This window comes from Trichoplusia ni, unplaced genomic scaffold, assembly GCF_003590095.1.
Source record: "Trichoplusia ni isolate ovarian cell line Hi5 unplaced genomic scaffold, tn1 tig00002967, whole genome shotgun sequence".
Classification (NCBI taxonomy): Eukaryota; Metazoa; Arthropoda; class Insecta; order Lepidoptera; family Noctuidae; genus Trichoplusia; species Trichoplusia ni.
Window position 1 is genome coordinate 163019 of NW_020800309.1, and position 19519 is coordinate 182537.

The 19519-nt window shown below is 34.7% G+C and overlaps 2 protein-coding genes across 15 annotated transcripts in view; both read left to right on the forward strand.

Annotated features, from left to right (window-relative positions):
• LOC113507609 overlaps nucleotides 1-9810 on the forward strand; it is a 141476-nt gene extending 131666 nt beyond the window's left edge. For 2 of the 4 annotated variants that reach the window (XM_026890466.1, XM_026890467.1), the window contains exons 2-3: nucleotides 4083-8463; nucleotides 8638-9810. In XM_026890466.1, the coding sequence (XP_026746267.1) occupies nucleotides 4083-8463; nucleotides 8638-8801 (4545 nt within the window). In that variant the 3' untranslated portion in view covers nucleotides 8802-9810. Of the gene's footprint in view, nucleotides 1-842; nucleotides 1759-4082; nucleotides 8464-8637 lie in introns of those variants that run through there. The other 2 variants (XM_026890468.1, XM_026890465.1) reach the window with 2 other exon arrangements.
• A 628-nt stretch (nucleotides 9811-10438) lies between these two features.
• The window catches only part of LOC113507610, a 411058-nt gene continuing 401977 nt past the window's right edge, over nucleotides 10439-19519 (forward strand). For 5 of the 11 annotated variants that reach the window (XM_026890477.1, XM_026890479.1, XM_026890480.1 and 2 more), the window contains exon 1: nucleotides 10443-10700. The gene's annotated coding sequence lies outside the window, so the exon portion shown is untranslated. Of the gene's footprint in view, nucleotides 10701-19519 lie in introns of all 11 variants that reach the window. The other 6 variants (XR_003401880.1, XM_026890475.1, XM_026890474.1 and 3 more) reach the window with 3 other exon arrangements.

Below are 19519 nucleotides of genomic sequence, written 5' to 3' on the forward strand. Positions count from 1 at the left end.
AGTGTGGCTTTAGGGGATCGGTTAGCAATACAACAGGGTAACAAAAAGCTGCATCGTTTGCGCGTTTTGGCTATACACATTCAGAGTAAGTACTGCCAACAAAAACATTTGTGATTCGAAATGGATTTTTAATGTTGCGCTTCAGTACTTTGACTACGTAACTAGTCTCTGTACGTAACGATTTAATCTGATTCTTTTTTGAATTGAAAATCTTTTGTGTGCCTTCATCTAAATATTCTTAACAAGCGTTTATATCTTAGATTATCTTTTGATCATTAAATATATTTGGAAGATCAACCGATTTGCCTGTGTTTTATTTAAGTTTGAACAATGCACCTTAAAAATATAACAATAACATTTTGATGACTTAACCAACAAGCAAGCATCATAGCTAGCTTTCTCTCCAGTGGAAGCTTTAAACGATACACCAGAAACATCAATGAAACAGATTTATAAACAAATTATCGTTAGTCTGTTTTCGTGATATCCGCTGTTCACAAATAGTTGTTGTCTGCTAGCAGTGACCTCGTCTATGAGTTCTATCTTCATAGTTAGAACTATATCGAATAGCATTTCAACACTAACGTGCACTTGACTCAGCCGAGTTATATTTGGCTTCCTACAGAGCTTTCCTCACTTCATTTGCTCCAGTCTTTGCACTAACTACGAGTTTAGTATTACTCTTTGCCTTTTGAAGTATAAGTAGCTTCACTCAAACTGGTTGTTTTAAAATTCCAAGATTCCTTCGTTTCGCATCGTCTTGGCTAATTCTGTCCGCGCTAGTTCATAGTTCAGGTGGAAAGTATTTATATATTTATTGCGTTCTGAATATTTTTATTGAAACGACCATGTCGCGTGATTCTGTTTTTATTTTGGGCCAGTGATCTTTGCCCCAAAATATCAAGCAAATAGCGTTACCTTACAAACTCCAATCAAAACATCTATCTGCGGTTCTTATCTTTTGCTAAATGAACGTCTGTCGACATCTGACTTCATTATCAATCACGTTTTATTATATAAATTTTATTTAATATGCCCTGTTCATTGGTAACAGCACTTCCTTAACACGCGCCTTTATTTTTAATATCCCGACAAACATCTAACGATTCCTTTTCAACACGAAAATTGCATCTAAATAAAAAAATGTGAGTGATATAAATAGCTAGATTTGTGGAGCATCGGGCGCCTGTGTTATTATAGCGAAGAAATATAGGATAAGACGCGGATCGTTGGCCGAAATTATCGCGAGTCGGCGCGCGCGCATCGCCCGCGAGTCGCACGCGCAGCGTCGGCGGTGCGCCCGCGCTTAAAGCTCAAGTCATTTGTTTGTACTCCGTCGCTAAATAATATTTACATCATTTCTTCTAAGTGTGCCGAAACAAATTGATTAACAAACTGCTTATAAATAGTTTCTTAAATTTGCCGTTACGTTAATTTTAGCAAATATTTGTGATTAAAAATACGTCTTTACGGGTGGTGTTTGTTTTAATTATATTGTTAGACTGAAGATGCTCAAATTGAATTTCGCTGGGAAACATTTCAGTGCATTAAATTAATAATAGTGATATGTATGAGTGTGTGTCTGTGCGTAATATTGTGTTAAATCGTACGTTAGCTAGGTCGTGCCAAAACTACTGAAGTGGGTGTGAATATTTGTAAATGTTCTTTAAATAAGTGTTTATTTTATAACGAATTATGGTCGCTATGGTTGAAGTCGCTGAGAGGACGAACAATGAATATTTCAGATCGTTCTTACCTGTAAGTTGTGTCTTTTGAAAATGTATATCTACTTAGATAGGTACTCTAATGGGTGGCGTCGCCGTAAAGATGATTTAAAGTCACTGGTGATTAGTTTTATAACATTATTTTGCACAAGAAGACTTTAAAATCTCAAACGTGTACGTGGATTTAGAAACATAAAATACCTAGGTATATCTAATGAAACTTAATAAGTTTTTAACTTGAGAAACTATACGCCTTACCTCTGTAGCCATAAATTTTAATTTATTTATGTTAATTCGGTTACAAAAATCACACCCTAACTGGCAATATTCCTAATTCCATTCCTTTTCATCATCTGATTATCATTTGTTTTGAATAAGAACTCGTTTGTAACGTAGATTTTTTCATTCTGGCCTCTAGATTCCTATGCCACGGCCGTTTGAAAGTGTTCAGATTAAACCCTAGTGTTACAGTGGCGTTTATCTCGGGTGTCGAGTATAACTAGATGTCTGACACACATCTGACATTGTATCTGACATTATATCTGACACTGGTAATAGTTTTAGGTATTTACAGTCGGTTTACTACATTCATTAGTTAAGAGATGCATGGTTGGTTCTTATTAATTATTGTGGTGGAGTTAAACTTGTCTAGAACACTTGTTTTTAAGACTTTGGAGTAGGATTCTTGGAATTAACTATGAACTATATATATTATTATTAAAATAAAAATTAAATGATAGCTACTAAAAATATCGGACACCAACATAATTTTAAGGCATTTTACACACAAAAGAAATCGCGAGTAATCTGAAAACGATTGAGAGCAAAATAATGTAAAAAATGAGCATTAAGAATAATGAGAAGTCAAAGAAGAATTTCTCAAAACAAGTCTTAGGAATAGTGCATCCAATACTCAAATATATATATAAACTTTCATACGCACTCATAACAAATGGTAAACTTCATAAACACTACACGGATTATAACGAATTATTACAAAACAGCTGCAAAATATAATACCTACGTAAAACTGATAGATAACCGACCGATAAATACTGTTTTGTTTTGATAAAACGTTTTTATATAACTGCCCGATTTTGTCAGTTGCATAACGTGTGAAATGTCGGAATTTATTTAAAAACAAGACCAGTTTTTTAAACATGTTTTTTTTCATCAAATCTGTATACGCGTAACATGGGTCATGGTGTACATTTATTCGTATTCATACTGAAGATTAGGACGTCTAGTAGCCGTCTTAACTGTGAATTTGACTTCTCGGATAGCCGAGTGGTTAAGGTAACTTCACCAAACCCACTGTCGCGGATTCTTTCCCCGCGTGGGACAAGCTTTTGTGTGATCCACGAATGCTTGCTTTGACTCTGGGTACGTACTACCTATCTTTGTGAATGTGACTTGAATATTTTTGGAACCTATGCGACACAAGGATCAAAGTACTCACTGAGGAAGTGTTTTTTTAAGATCAAACAATATAGCTCTCAAGAAATAATTCAACGCAATTCATTTCCTCTAAATTTGTTTTCTTCCGCCTAAAACGCGTCACAAACATGTAAACAATGAATGGCATTCAATAAAGTATACATTAAACTATTTTTTTTAATAATAAGTGTCTTGTGCGAGAGCAACAACTGGGAATGTCTGAATTAGATGTCTGTATTACTTTCAAATACTTATAGATGGAATGTCTCACTTCTCGAGCACTAATGAATTTATTATTAAAATTAATTATTATTAGTTCACATATGCCAGTCTCTCGCGTGACACGTAATTACGTAGGGCTTTTAGTTTTAATTAGTAAGATTTTAATTCATAATTAAATAAACAAAGACACACATACGCAATGATTTCATTTGTTTTTATTATCCATTCCACATTTTATTGTAATACAAAGTTACAATAATATAACAAGATAAATACAAAATATACACAAAAACATTTTGTCAAAACGCTTTTGAACTTTAACATTAGATAAAAACACAAGAAATAATTAAAACGCTTCCGCTCTCAAGTCTATAAACAATACAAACTCATATTCATAACATTTTTACAAACGTTTTGACGCTACGCCAAACCGACGCCCTTGGAAACTGTTCTACAGACAGCAAGGCGAGGTACCTGCCTGGCTATTATGAGAAACCACTATTATTTCACAGGGATATTGTTTGTCGTACCTAAAATTACCATACAAATCATACCTAATGCTTTTTTGGGACACGGCTACATATGACGCAAACGAGTTATCTAAATGTTCATTTTGAGCAGATTATTTTGGCTCATAATCGTATTATACGCGTTTCCTTTCCAGACGCAAAGTTAATTTATATTTTCTCCCGTTTCCAGGCTGTCAACTCCCCACCAGTCCCTCACCGAGATATATCGGCACCCACGGCGACGTACCGTCCTTACACAGAAGAGTATGCCACTGTCCAGCGCCGCGTGGAGAGACCTGCCCCTCCAGAAGAAGCCGAAAGAAAGAAGGACAAGAAGTGGTCCATCGGAAAGCTATTCAGACGGAAGAAAAAAGAAGATGAAAGTGGCTCTTCTTCAGAAAGTGACGAAGGAGTCAGCACACGCTCACCATCTAAAAGAAAGTCAAAAAAGAAGAAGAAGACTCCAATAGTCAATAATTTTGATCACATAGTCATTAGGGATTCGAGAAGAGCACAGAGTTTAGCCAAACCAAACCTTCGAGATGTTACAGATGATGGTGTGCTGTCTGATCCATCCGCGGGGTTCATAAACTATCGTGCGAAAACTCAAGAACTGTACAGAGCCTCCAAAGAATCTCTCAGCTTGAGAGAAGACAACTCCAACAGATCGCTAGGACCAACTTTGGAGACATCTACTAAGAAAACCAGGAAAGGAAGATTGAAAGCTCGAGTCGAAGCTTTAAGGAATAGTATGCGAGGAGAGTCGAGCAGTGAAGAAGAATCACTCAAGTCATCAAATTCATCATTGATGATCAGATTCAGAAGTGAAGATTCCTTGATGCGTTCACGTGATAGCTCGTTAAACAAAAGGTCTAGAAGCGCTAGAAACGAGAGATACATCAAACGGTTATCTCGTGATGAAGAAAATCAATTGAATAAAGAAGCAGAGTTATTACAACAAGGATACACAAAGGCTGAGGTCGAAATGTTGACAAGGACACCAACGAGCCAAAGTAGCGGCTATGGAACTTGCAAACGTGACCAAACACAAAAGATAAAAAACGAACAACTTTACACTAATGATGCTAATCGCCGTCCTATGAAATCCGAATCAATATCATCATTCCCATCGACACAAAGTTACCCATCATCCATTAATTTTAACGCAAAAGTTAACAATGAGCATATTAACTATTCGATTCCAACCAGTAACATTAACAGAGAAACGCTTTATGCTAATAATAACAGAGAGAGGAGTGTTAGCAGTCAATACGAAAATCCCGAAAACATTATGTACGTTAAGTTTCCCTTAGGGAACGTTACAAATGTCAAAAGAGAAGAGAAAGCACCGCCGGTGCCTCCTCCCCGTGATATGCATAGAAAAGTCACTACCCCTATATCCATGTACTACGAAAATAACCCGATGGTAGCAGATAGGATGGCCAATACGCAGCAAAATGTTTTGCACGGCGTTCCTAATAATGACTTTGAAAGAGTCATGAGACGAAGTCAGGAAAGATCACTAAGTCACAGCTTCAATGGATTGCGACGACCTATCTCAAACTCTGAGGACCATATCGCAATGCAAAACAATGAATATGTACAGACGTACCAAATAAAAAATGAACAACCGCGTAGGCCAGCCTCAGTTTCTGCGGAACCTAATCATTATGGACTCTATGCTAATTCACCGCCATGGAGAAAGTCAATAGGTCCAACAAATATTGTAAAACCAGAACCAGTTCAATTGAAACATGATTATTTGTATTACGCCGATCAAAGCCCAAGGTCACGAAGACCAATAAGCATTAAAACTAGTCAGAACGGGCTTGAGAATCAGTATTTAAGTGACTCACAAGCTACACAAAACGTCGCAGAGAGTGTGTATCGTCGTCCAAGAAATGCGTCTGAGTTTTGGAAAAAGATTGATGATGCCGAAAGACAGCGACGTCAGCAAAACATATACGCGAACTCGAGGAGTAGTAGTGACTTTTCAAACAGCGCTCAACTGCATAGAGTTGCTCCGTATTTAGAACAAAATAAAGTAGGCCAAGAAAACACCGATATCCAAAATAAAAACAAAACTGCTTTTAAAAGTTCGTCCGTCGACACAACCGACGGAGCTAAAGTTTGGAAGGCGACGACAGAGTACAAGCGATCTGTCACCGTGGAACCACCAAAAACTGTTTCATCACCGACATCGAAAACGCACGTTAGGCATAAATCTGACACATATGTTCCTAGCATATATCAAGTACCGTCTGATGACGAAAAGAGTTCAGAGAGACGAAAATCTACTAACCTTGACGACGCTCTCAATGAACTAGAAGCCATATACAATAGCTTAGGTTTAGGCGACGAAGATCTATTAGATAGAGCTGAACGTCGAGAGTTAATGACGCCTAAGTTTAACGACCATTTTAACGATTGGAATGGAAACGATGACGAGATTCAACTGCGAAGTCAGCCAACGACGCCTTTGCGACGCGCACAGAGACGGTCGACGTTACCCGATAAGTTACAAGATGACATGGCTTTTAGGAGGATGAATTCTTTGACAAAAGATAAACCCAACTATAAAGATGCTCAATCACAAATAAGTTACATGTTGGCGTCACCTGTGTATGTGCCGTACGCGTCCGATGATGACAGGCAGTCCGAACGAAACGAGCCAGATATAGTGTATGACGACGTCGTTTATAGAAACATAAAACAGACAAATAGCCGACTGAAGACTCTGGATCCTCAACCGCCATTTGGCATACCCATAGGACCAGTATCGCCGGCCCCTCAAAGTGATTACCTTCATGCTACACCTGAAAATAAAGGTAGATCGCGGTTTATTCCAAGACGGTCACCAGACCTGGTCTCTGACGATCTAGCATATAGAAGTCTAAGAAAAGATAACAGGCATTCCTCACACTTCAATGGTGAAGATTATAGTGGCATTATCAATAACAACGGTTACTCTGAGTATCCGTATACAAAAGACTCTGCCGCTAATCTTAAAAAGAAAAGAGCTGTTAGATCTCTATCCGCTAACATATTTACTATGATTCAAAAAGAGATCGACGATGCCTTAAACACGAGTAAAATGTCTTCATTACAAAAGACACACAGCAACAGTGATGTTATGAAACGTCTTCGCAATACATTCGAAAGTAACGACAACGAGCAAGACCACTATCCTCGTAACAAGGTAAAGCAAAGACACAACACTGTCAGTCTATTTGTCAATAACACACATGCACCCACCCATCATTTCGCAAAAGATGATTCATTCATTCATAGTGATGATAAGCACCTTGCTAAGCCACCATCATGTGATAAGTCCAAAAGCTCATCACCATCAAACAGATCGCCACAAGCATCTAAACGTTCATCGAAAGATGAGTTTCAGCAGGTTCTTAGCATGCTGGCCCAGGAAGCTATGGACACAAGTAATAAGTTAGGAGTAGCTCTAGCAGAATTGGACAAAAATAGAAACAATAATGAAAAGAAATCTGACATTCAAAGCAGAATCACTGATAGTCGACAATCATTCTTAAATGGTTTAACTTGTAAATCTTTCGATGACCCAGTCCCTCAAGTCAAGCTTGTAAATGTTCGCTCTGAAGTTGTTAATGATCAGAAAGAAAGCCAACCTGTTAACAATAATGACGTCAATGAAGACTCTAAAGGCAAAAAGACAGAAGATAGTCTTATGGCTATATCTAATCAGTTGCACAAAGTAGAAGATCAGCTAAAGCATAGTTTCGAAAAAGAAGTTAATTTTGATGATGAGAGTGTTAAACTCTCAAACTATATTGCAAAAGCTGAAGAACAGTTAAAAGCTCAAGAAACTACGGTTGTGATACCAGATAGTACGTTGATACCTGATGTCGTTCCCCTGACAGTCAAAGACGATTCTGTTAAAATAGAAACAGTCAATGAAAAGGAAACACTTCCAGAACCAAAATTACCAGTCATCAATTCATTAAATCCTTTCCTAAATTCTGATGATAAAATAAAGGAAATTAATGAAATTAACGCTTTCCAAGAATTAAAAGATGGAATATCTGACCTAATAGCTGGAATTTGTCAAGTTAACGAAAAACTTTTCACACAAAAAGGACCTAAATATGAGGATTGTAATAATACTAATCCTGAGAAAACTACTGGTATGGCTGAAGCTACTGAAAAACTGAATCAGGCATCACAAAATATTAGTAACCAATCCGTTCCTCATAGAGCATCAATTAACCTGTCGATATACGAAGACGACTTAGATGCAAAGAAGGATGCAGCCGATTCAACAGAATATAACTCTTCTGAAGAATTAGCAACTATATTTAAATTAGAGAGTAGTGCTAAAAGAGTCGCCAATGAAAATGAAAATGAAGAAGACGCTGAGAATAAAGTACGCGATGAATTAAGTTCACCTAAGTTGGTTCAAACAGTGAACCAACATCTAAGAAGGTTGTCTGTAGACCAAACCGATGAAACTCCTAGTCAAAGCAACTCACTGCCAACGAACGTAGTCCCATGGAGAACTAAAAGGCAAACTCACAATACTCAAAAAGATAGCGGAGGTACGTGGTCCATTATCATGCATGGTGTTTGGTTTTCGCTTTAACCATATCGCATCCAGCTTTTTGTTGTCATGTCACATTTTGTGTTCACAACCCCATCCCTTTGTTAATATTTAGTTGCCTGTACTAACTAGTTTTTTTTATCGTTTGCGTTGTTTTTGTTTGTTTCTGCAGGCGATTGCGCGCAGTCGAAGCGCGATTGGCACGACTCTGGCACGTTGATGTTAGCTTGTACCTACACACTGATGTTCTCGCAACACCTGGCTGATTTGGACTGGTTGACGCTGCTCGGTTTACTGCTGGCAATGATCACAATTATCGCTATGCTAATAATATAATGTAGACGTTATAATGTAACTTTATTCCTAAATGGAGATCGACTGAAAAGCTCTATGAGGAATTCTGTTGAAATGAAAAAACCTAGATACTATTATAATTGCATTAATTAAATGTATGATTTTTTCTCAAGCCATACAAACCAGTCCATCTCTATAAAAAGCATTTAATGGCCTTAAATAAAGCACTTGTCACATATTTTTAGAACATTGATAAAAATTGTATTAAGTTTATCAATAAATAACCATTTATTTTTAGAAGTTTTAGCTGTGATGTTCATTTTATCTTACTTAATGGTTTTTAAATCTATGTTTTGTATTTTTAATTTTACTTTTTATTATTTTAGCCAAAATCAACGATCAATTTAAACATTGTGTTTTCACTTACAATGGTCTTGTATTAATTGCATGAATTTGTGTGTTTTATGATTTTGCATGTTAGGAATTGTATTTATAATAATATCGTCTTGCTTGTAGAACGATAGGTACATTTGTAAGAAAATATTTAGAATACTACTACCAATTAGCAGACAGGTATACTTACTTAATTCCGTAGAATCCTACATTATTTTATCCTAGGATATTATTTAATGATATTAAAACAGCATAAAAAGAACTAATTTCACTTAAATAAGCTACATAAAAAAAGTATTCAATTTGATTACCATAGTAAAACGAATAGTTGTGTAAATATTGTAAGGAAATTGGCGCGAATCAGTGACTAATCAACTTGTCCATGATCCGTGTATAATCTGTAATTTGTTTTCTAGGTGAAAATTGATTGCCTGGAGTGATCACCTTGCTGACTGCGTTCAATATTGTACCTACGTACTTCGAAGATAATTTTAAGCTATTATTAATTTTATCTAAGCTACTTTCTGTATTTTATTCTATACCTAGTTGTATAACATTTAAACTTTACTATGTTTATGTAGAGGCTTCCAGATACATATAAAGAGAGCGTTATTTATATGAAGAAAAGTTATAATTTAAATAAAATGTTTCAGTTTTATTTGTTGTTTCATTACGTTTTAGCCAAGAAAGACAATAACCCCTAAAGCAGATTAATATTAAACAATACCTTTAAACTCCTCTTTTATAATTTGTGCTACTGTTTTTCGTTTGCGTACATAAATGATAAAATAAATAACTTTACATCATTTTAAAGTACTGCCATCTGTTGACAATACCAATAAAAATGTTTATAAAAATATATCAACTGCTGAAAGATTCCCTACCTCCACGAATTACATATTCAAATGTTCAAACATTTTATTGAAATTAATAATTAACAGCTGTTTGACACAAGAGCTAGAATAGCGCCATCTATGAGATTTCAGTAAAACTAATTGAAGAAAAAAACTACCGACAGTCTGACATCAGTTCGGGTGGCTGACATCAGTGCTTTGTAGTTGAATCATAATTTCATAGATGGCTCTGTAATCACGTGGTCAAACTTTTTGATATATATGAGAATTAAAAATATATTCAAGCATTTTTACTCATATAATAAATAGCAAAATTTTACATAGTTCAATTTCCAAAGAATTAAGAAATTAATAGAATAAAATAAGAAGTATAAACCAACAAGTCTGCGTAACCGGTTTCGTGCAGTCAAGGAGTAGGAAACCGAAAAAAACACATAACTGTCACTAATGTCAGATTTTTCGCAAGAAACGTATCGTATGCGTGTTGTGAATATTATTTTGCAAGAAAGTCTTTTATTATTTTTGATTAAAATTGTTATAACTAGTTTGTGGGATAAAGCTATTGCGAAATTTTAGTCTTTAGTGTTTACTCTTGTTATAAAGTGCCGTTGCACGTGTAATTTTCGTACTGAACGCTGGACGGCAACCTACTTTGTTCCTGTTGACCTGTGTCGCACTGTGATTGTTTCAAAAGGTAACGGTTTTAAATTATTATTTTGTATTAAAAGTTGCATAAACTGTGTTTCGAACGATTACTCCGCTTCCACTTGACTGGGGAAGTTTTATATCCTTGTTAATTTCTGTTATTCTAGGGATTGTTTTCCTCGTTTTAGTGACCGTTTACATTGTGTTATCTCTCGATTTGTTTTATTATTGTGATATTGACGACAACCTAAATCCACAGCGTTATCGTTTCACAAAATCTTTCCGTTAGACTTAGTTTATCCGAGAATATTCATAATGTTTACGTACTTTTCGAACTAATTGTAAGTCCTTAATTCTGTGTTTGTTTATTAGAAAATTAGTTTCACCAGGCGTGACTCAGATTGTGTAAATAATTTCAATGCCATGTTTATTCATGAAACTTAAAGTAGGCAACTTGAAAGTAGGAGAAAAAATAACTTCTGGTTAGGTTATGAATCCAAATTTTCCACCTTGAGTCATACTGCAAAAAGTTCTGCATCAATTTTATTTCAAGCTGAGTTTTGGCTGATTTGTATTTACTTCCTTATAAGTAGTAGAAAAACATAGAAACAAAAGTAAATCTACATTAATGAGTATGAGCAAATTGCACACATTTTTATTTAAAATAAAACTGTGTTCACAGGCACTGGTTAGAAGAAATATAAACCAAGTATGTGACTCATCAGCTGTCTCTTAAACTCAAAATGTCCAATAGTCCCATCAGTAGGGAATAAATTAATCTTTGAAAACTAATGAAACACTTGCTCAAATTAATTTTAATATAAAATACCATCCAATGAATGTCCCACAGCTAGACCTGTTCCCATGCAGGGAAGGTTTGAACATTAATATAATTATGACATAGGTATCATTATACAATCATTTTTTTTTGCTTCTAAAGAAACCGAAGATATCACAGAGCTGCCTTAAACATGAGTTTTGTTGTGAGACATTTATTTACTGAAAAAGAAAAACACTTAAATGGACCACTTAATACTTTGGTCCCCGTAGAAGCACCTAGCAATTAACAAATAAATGATGGCGCACATAAGACTTAAAAGGTTACAAGTGTTATTTATAAATTAATGTTAAATAATCTGTTTAAGAAAAGTAAGTATTAATTTATTAATATTTCAGTTGAAGTACACAGCATAAATATTTTAAGAAGCTTTTTCTATTTACAGGGTCTTTAACAGAAGCAAAAAAAAATCATTTGTAATGTTACAAAATATAATTGAAACAAATGCAACACTGGGAATATCCCTTTTGTTTCGTATTGGTAAAATAATATTTTAAATAATTTCCATTAAAATTGTAAAAAAAATCCATTGAATATGCACCAAAAACAAAGTTTGCTTACCACAAAACTAATTAATAAGCAGAGACAGAACTGAAAAAAAACGAAATCATACTAGATCCAATGATACACTAGGTTTATTTACTAAGATTTGACTGCAAACTGTAAACAGGTCATTTGATACACAAAATATTAAACAATTGGTCAATAACTTCCTTATCCAGAAATAAATAGTAGCAGAGACAAGGTTGTCTGTAAGGAACTAATAAATCTTGACCATCTCTCACTAGACATGAGACCCTGGTCTATATTTAGCGGCCCAATTGCCCATTCCTGTGTGGTTACATCAAGACTTGATAAAGGAAATCCCTAATTCCCTTCCTGTTATTTTGTTTTGGACTTGTCTGCCTTGTATCCGATAAAACTTCTACACAGTCACACTATCTTCTTCATATTGTATTAGAATATAGATAACATTATAGTAGGTGAATATTTGGATAAGCTTATTTTAAAACGAAATATTGTAGTATTCTTCCTTTTAATTACAACTATAAACTATTAAGTTTAATAGAATTAATTTACTTAGTAGTTATGTTGCATATTGGATATGTCTACTGCCTTTTTATGTCAATATGTCTTGAATAATGTTTAGATAGGCACTTGAGATTTCTTCCTTGATAGTTCTATCCCACTGCTGAATGAAGGCTTCTATTGTCACAAAAGGAAAGGTTGCTATCATGATGACTTAAATACACCTATAGCTGAAATATCTGTTACAAATTCCCCAAAACAAAGCTGATAAAACATTATCTGACATAGTGTTTCCACGTAAGAAATGATACAAGCATAACAGGAAAAAATATGATATGTCTAGTGATTGATCATGACAAATCACTATTAAGAATGAGTTATTATAACTGTTGGTTCTACTCCTTAGTAAACAAAAAAGATCGTAAAAACAAGAGAAATGTTTGCTTGTTATGAACTCATGGAGTTGTTTGACTGATACCTGTTGCCATATGTTGGTTTTAAATTTTTGGGTTCTGCACATAAAGAGGGTATACGCGATATACTAAGGATCTGGCGTCTGTCCATCTGTCTGAAACGCTTAACTCTTAAAATCGCGAGTCAGAGTCACTTAAACACTTTTTTGTTTGTTACATGGTATTTGTTTTAAATCCTAAATGGTTGACCTGACTTTCATCTAATTTTATTGTTATAGTAATAATTATGTTTGACGAAATAAGGAGTAAAACAAAAAAAAATGTTAGAAGTGGAGGACAAGATTTCAATGTCTAAAAATAAAAACCTCAAGTTTAATGAAAAAGGCAAGTGAAACCGCGAGCTTCTCTAGCGAAATTTAATTTTAATGCTTTAACAATCAAACTAAAAACCATTCACATGTGATATACTATGCCTGTTGCAAATGTAGAGTATTGTAGAGTTCATCAGTTTTTGTTAGAGGTCATTAGCTCTAGCAATATGTAATTCGACTTTAATAGACACGATAATGACAGTTATTGTCTTCCACATAACAACTCAAATTGCATGTACAGCATCTATTTAGTCCAAAAGACACTAAATGTAATATATGTAATTGTGGAAAAGAGATGCCAGTCTACGCCGTGTTATGCTCTGTCACGCTTTCACCCGAGGTACTGTTCAGGCCTTCATTGATATGGAAATTTAATAAAATTACATTAGTTCTATACATTTTTGTGTAAGTACGCAATGCAAGTAATTGCAATGATTAAAGGTTTACACTCTTATCCAAGATATGACCTGATAATTTTTTTGTAGTATTTTTGTGACTATGACATCATTAACGGAGATATAGCTGTTTTTTTTGCTTAGTACACGGTGAAATAGCCCGATTTTGTAAGTAATATGTCAATACGTAAAACTGTTTGATGCATTTAATATATGGCATTTTTTAATACCTTGTGAGACTAGTAGTATGAATGCGAAAAAATGAGTGTTTTTTTTGTGTGTATGTGTATGTTTGTTACTCTTTGACGCCCAAACGGCTAGATTTCGATTAATTCGGTTTTAGATACAGCGGAGGACAGCCTCCTGTAAGACAAAGTCTACTTTTACCTGACTTCTGTAAAGTGGTTAATGTCTTTACAGCTTTAACCGACGTCTAAGCGGGCAAAACCGTGAGCAAGAGCTAGTTTAAGTAATAATAAGTCCCTCTTTATCAGTATCAGAAATACACAGTAGCATGACAAGTATTTATGCTATTTGTAAAAAGTAATTACGATTATCTATAAATAAACTTATCTGGATGTAGGTACAAAATACTTCGGTACTTGTTTACTAAAATGTTGAGTCGAATGTATTTTTGTCGTAATTACTTATTATCGATATGTGTACTTACTTACCCTATACAAAACCTGGTATTATAAGGCTTGTATGAAACTACAAACCGATTGCTATTACTCTGTTATTAAAATAATATTTTCTATAAAATACATGAGACTGCAAAACCCTATTATTATTAACCCTATTATTCGTCTCGTAGTCTTGGGTTTTTTGCCCAATTGACATGCATTTCGCCGGCCCTTCGCCTCGTACACATTCGGAGATTCCAAAGCTCCTTGTACCTCCTTATACTGCATATACATAGATACCTATGTTTAAAACCCACCCCTGGGAAAGGCACTATCGACTTTCCGTCGACCGCAGACAACGAATAAACTACTTAAAATAACACCCGGTCTTACCCCGAATCTGTTTTGTGAAACGGAACGTAAATTAACTGAAGATGTTTTTAAATGTATATCTGTCGCTACTAAACTCTTGTGAAAGATAGAGAGAGTTTTACTCTTAAGTTATGCTCTTTATAAGTCTGGTTTGGGTTGTCGTTGGGGGTAGCAGCGATCTAGAATTGGTAGTTTTAACATTCGGTCATTACTCTTTTGCTGCAGTCTGCATGTCAAAATTCTCAAGGCTCTTCACGTACATAGAACGATAAATGAAAAACTGAAAGTAATGTTAATCATTGTATATCAATCTGTGGGATTACCATATATCTTTAACTAATTTACTTCATATCATTAGATGTTAGGCTTGAAACATGGGGCACCCATCTCCCAAAATATTTGTAACATTCAGAACCTAGTTTGATTAACTAATTGGTACACATAACTGTCGAAAGTTATGTAGTTATGCATGCTTACGTGAATGCTTGGAACAACTTAGCAACTGTTTCGCTTCGCCAATTATTGTAAACAATAAACAAATGTGTACGTATGTCAATCTTTATCTCTGGGTCAATGTCTCGTGAACAAGACATAATAGAGTTACTCACCTCTCGAGACGAAAATGTCTGTAAGATCTAAAGGGCATTGCTTTTTTGGGTTGTTAGACCTTTCAAATTTCGTTCAAGCAAATTGAGTTGTATAAAGTTTGATGAACTGGTTACATTTTGATGAAAATAATTCAAAATACAAGATCTTAAAAAAAACACTCTTAAACCATAAATTAATGACAGGCTGATCAATTTAGAAAGATGTCATTACTATAAACAATCTCTAGCCTAATTCACAGGAATTAATTAAGGAAATTATAGCAAATAATTAAAAAACGAATGATTCGAACGTGCATTATGTAGTTGTTGAAAAAGAAAACCTCGCTTGGCTAACACAACGTCCAAATATGCTTACGCTTCACCAATTTTTACTGCTTCTTGGAAGCAACTCTGTAATAAAACTAATCAAGTCTAACGTAAAACAATCTAGACTTAACCCACAATCGAAAACATTCGTAACCTTTGGTACTTACGAGGAACTGTTAAAACTTTTATCGTCAACTGTACATAGAATTGTAAGCTTGGTATTAGTTAAGGAAAAATGTTGTTTAATGCTGACTTGCTGGTTAAAATGCTAATTGTATATTGAACTTGACCTAGACCATTCAGCCTTGTTTGCTTTTTGCCATACTTGTACATGATTCTAGTTTTGATTATAGATTTTATCGTAGTGTTGACATCTGAATATGTATTTATTATAAAAATATTCCTATTATGCTCATGTTATTAGGATTGACTTTTTTTCTTGCACTTCTTTCCGATTAACTATTATTATATCCTTTACATCTTCAATAAACGTTTCTGTAAATACTTTGGTAAACACATGAAGATGTTTTACTTTTAAAAGAATATTATAATAAACTCCTTTCACACTAAAGTTGTTATCGATTTAGCTACCCTCAACATACTTCAATAAGCCCTATACATCTAATAGGCCACATCACACCCCATCATCTAATCGGTCAGACCGTTCGATAAACCAATATACCTCTACCAATATTGTGTTTATTGAGATATAGTCTTAGATAGTGATACTACAATGCCTTATCTAATCATCTGTTTATGCTGTGTTCCGAACAATACGTGCACGCGACCAAAGAAACCGTTGTAATGCCAACAGTCAGAGATATCTAAGTTTTTAATAACATCATACTAATGCAATAAATAGAAATGTCTTGTTAAGGATTCACTTCAAGACTACTGCTATTATACTTTGTGTTACTTCCTTATTTAGGTAGAGAATGACGAAGAAAACTTGTTGATTCCCGGCTGTTTAGAAGTAATGTTTGTAAACATAACCTTGCTCAACTTGTTATGAGGATATGTCACTTTGACAAAAAAGGAAATTATTGCTATAAACTTTAAGTCGCACTCATAAAACTGCTAATATTAATATTTGCTCCATCGCAGATCTCCTCTCAGTATTTCTTAAGACATTAGCATCACACTTTTATACATTCTTTTCAGTATTTTTGTGTAAAAAAGGGAAGTTATCCTTACAAAATACATGCCTTTAACTTACCAATTGTACGTAGACATCCTCATAATATTGTCGCCACTTCGGTTCGAGTTATCGGCATTTCTGTCAATACCACACGCAGAGATAAAACAGCGTCACTTAGCATTAATAATACATTATGCACGCAAAGATCGCGCCTTTGTTATTAATATAGTATTTCGAGACTAATGGCGTAATTAATCTTCATATTAAGATCAAGGTTCCCTTCATTTATAACGTTAAATTTTGTTAAGAATTTTTAAAGAAATACTATTTTGTTTGAGAATAGTTGGCCCATTACCGTCACTTATTACAGAAGTATGTGGCTATTGTAGAAAAGAGATAGCGCAATGCGTGCTATTTCCTGTCTTGCTTCAACAATTAGAGTAGGTTTATTATGAGGTGAGGTCCTCAGGCGTCCTGAATTACTCAACCATTCGGTAGATAGTATTCACAAAGAATGTTCTATCTAGATCCTGTAGGCATTGTCACTGACTTCTTAAACAATCAAACTTATACTGGCTTTTAGCTCTTTTTAGAAACCGTCACCCAGCTGTTATCAAATTTAAACACAACCTTTTTCAAGAACCTTGTTTGATCACTGTAATGTGAGGATTAAAATGTATGTCCAAAAACTTATTTAACCTCATTTGTATTTACGTAAATAAACAAACATATGACACCTTCACCATGGCTTTATTACTTCCTTTCGTATTTTTCGCGACGCGAAATAGCAGTTCATTTCCTTATTGCAGGCAAAAGAGAGATAAAATGACAGTAGATAATAAAACTTTAAATATTGGATTTTGGACAATATTGTCCTTTTTCCCGATTTTTTTTTTTCTGTAGATATCTTTGCTAGGGTTATATAAATCCTATTTTAATGTCGTATCACTTTTACTTAACTGGCTTGCTCTCAACGTAATTTTGATATGACAGCAAAGTATAAAAGAAAAAGACCTGTATCTCGTATTCCTCAAAAATACACCATAGCTTCTAAAGGACTACAGTTTGCCCTACTCTATAGAACAAAACTCGATTCAATCACTTTGCAAGCGTCGCCCTTTTCACGCCGCTCCAGTCCCTTTAATCGCAGGTGTAACTCAGAACAGGTTTGATACGAACCCATCCAATGCAGGCATCCAGAGTTCCTTACCCAATGCAACAATATCAAGCCTATCTTTAAAAAAGACAATCAGTACCCTTAGCAAATATTTAATGAGCCTTCCAATTACGAACCTGTTATTTTCGAGACTTGAGAAATAATTGATACCTAGATTATATATGATCGATATGCATGCGGTGTTGTAGTGGTCAGTGCAACGAACGCAATGGCCGACGGACCGTAAACCCAGCACGTACTGAGCAATAATAGCTGTTTCCGTTGCAATTTTACGTTTTCTTAAGGTTATGTTAAGAAATCATGTGTTTATGTACCTATAAATTATATTATATAACGGTATTTTTGTCTTGTTAATCTTTTCTTCTCGTGTTTCGTCCTCGTTTGTCAGTGTCATGGATCTTGTCATTTTTGGAACCATTTTCAATTTGTCTTTTTTAGGGAATTACCGAAAAAGCAGTTTACCCTATTATAGTTGCTTTTTCGGTAATTCAGTAAGGTAATAAATATTATGTATGATTTATCTATTAGTAGAAAAAATTGTAATCGAACATGACTAGTAAATTAATTTCTTATTTCATTATTATTTCCCAAGCCTAGGTTTATTCAAGCAGATAAGTTTATCACCTGATCATTTCTCAGTGACGTCAGAGCTTTAGCACCATCATGCGTTTGTATCAACTTTTTGCAGTTGTTTTTCTACCACTTATTCATATAGCTTAGTCATGTTTTACTTAAGTCTAGATAATTCCAGTGAAAAATATGTGCACATCACGCGTAACTGTGAAAATTATTTGCTTCACTGCACTTGTTTAAAACTGTAAAATCCCAGCTACTTACAGCTATTCAGTAAATTGCTTCAGTTTATGCTGTACAGAATATGACTGTGTCAATTATTATGTCACCTACTTATCTCGAGTCATCTTAGTAGAACGTGCTTCAGTTGTTCTGATTCGCGAAGAGATCATAAAACCTGCGACCACCTTGCCTTATCTCAGTCTTTGACCTGAACAAGTTATTAGTTATTAAATCAACATGATAGACTGCCTATTGTCTTGTATTAAGGTGACTGATTTACTTATTTGAGCTCCTAAGGATACGACCCTCCGAGACTAATATTTAGGCGATTGTGTAGGTTACATATTATGTCTATAAACCCAAACCGCATAAGAAAACAGGTCAGTGAAGTCTCACAAAAGACCACAAACATTTTTCGCGGTATGTTTTGACATAAAAAGCAATGCTTCAATGCATAGCTGATGATCAGAAGTTTTCCACAGGTATAATAACAAAATTACCCAAAAATGTCAAGTAGACACCCAGGATGATTAAATTCAGGTTGATTTACGAATAAAATCGGATGTTTCCAAATACAATTTATTCGAATGAGTCACAGTTAAACTTCCTCATGTTATTTTCCAGAGGATCAACGTACGCCTTAAACGACTCTCTTTATACTAATGCTTCTCCGTGGAACATTCCCTCACCACAAATTTGTGAAATTCCATGTAACGGTAGAAACTGCCTGGCGTTAGCTGCTGCTATTAACTTAAATGTCTACTTGATAACTTACACTCAGCGATACCACTTGCGAATAGTCT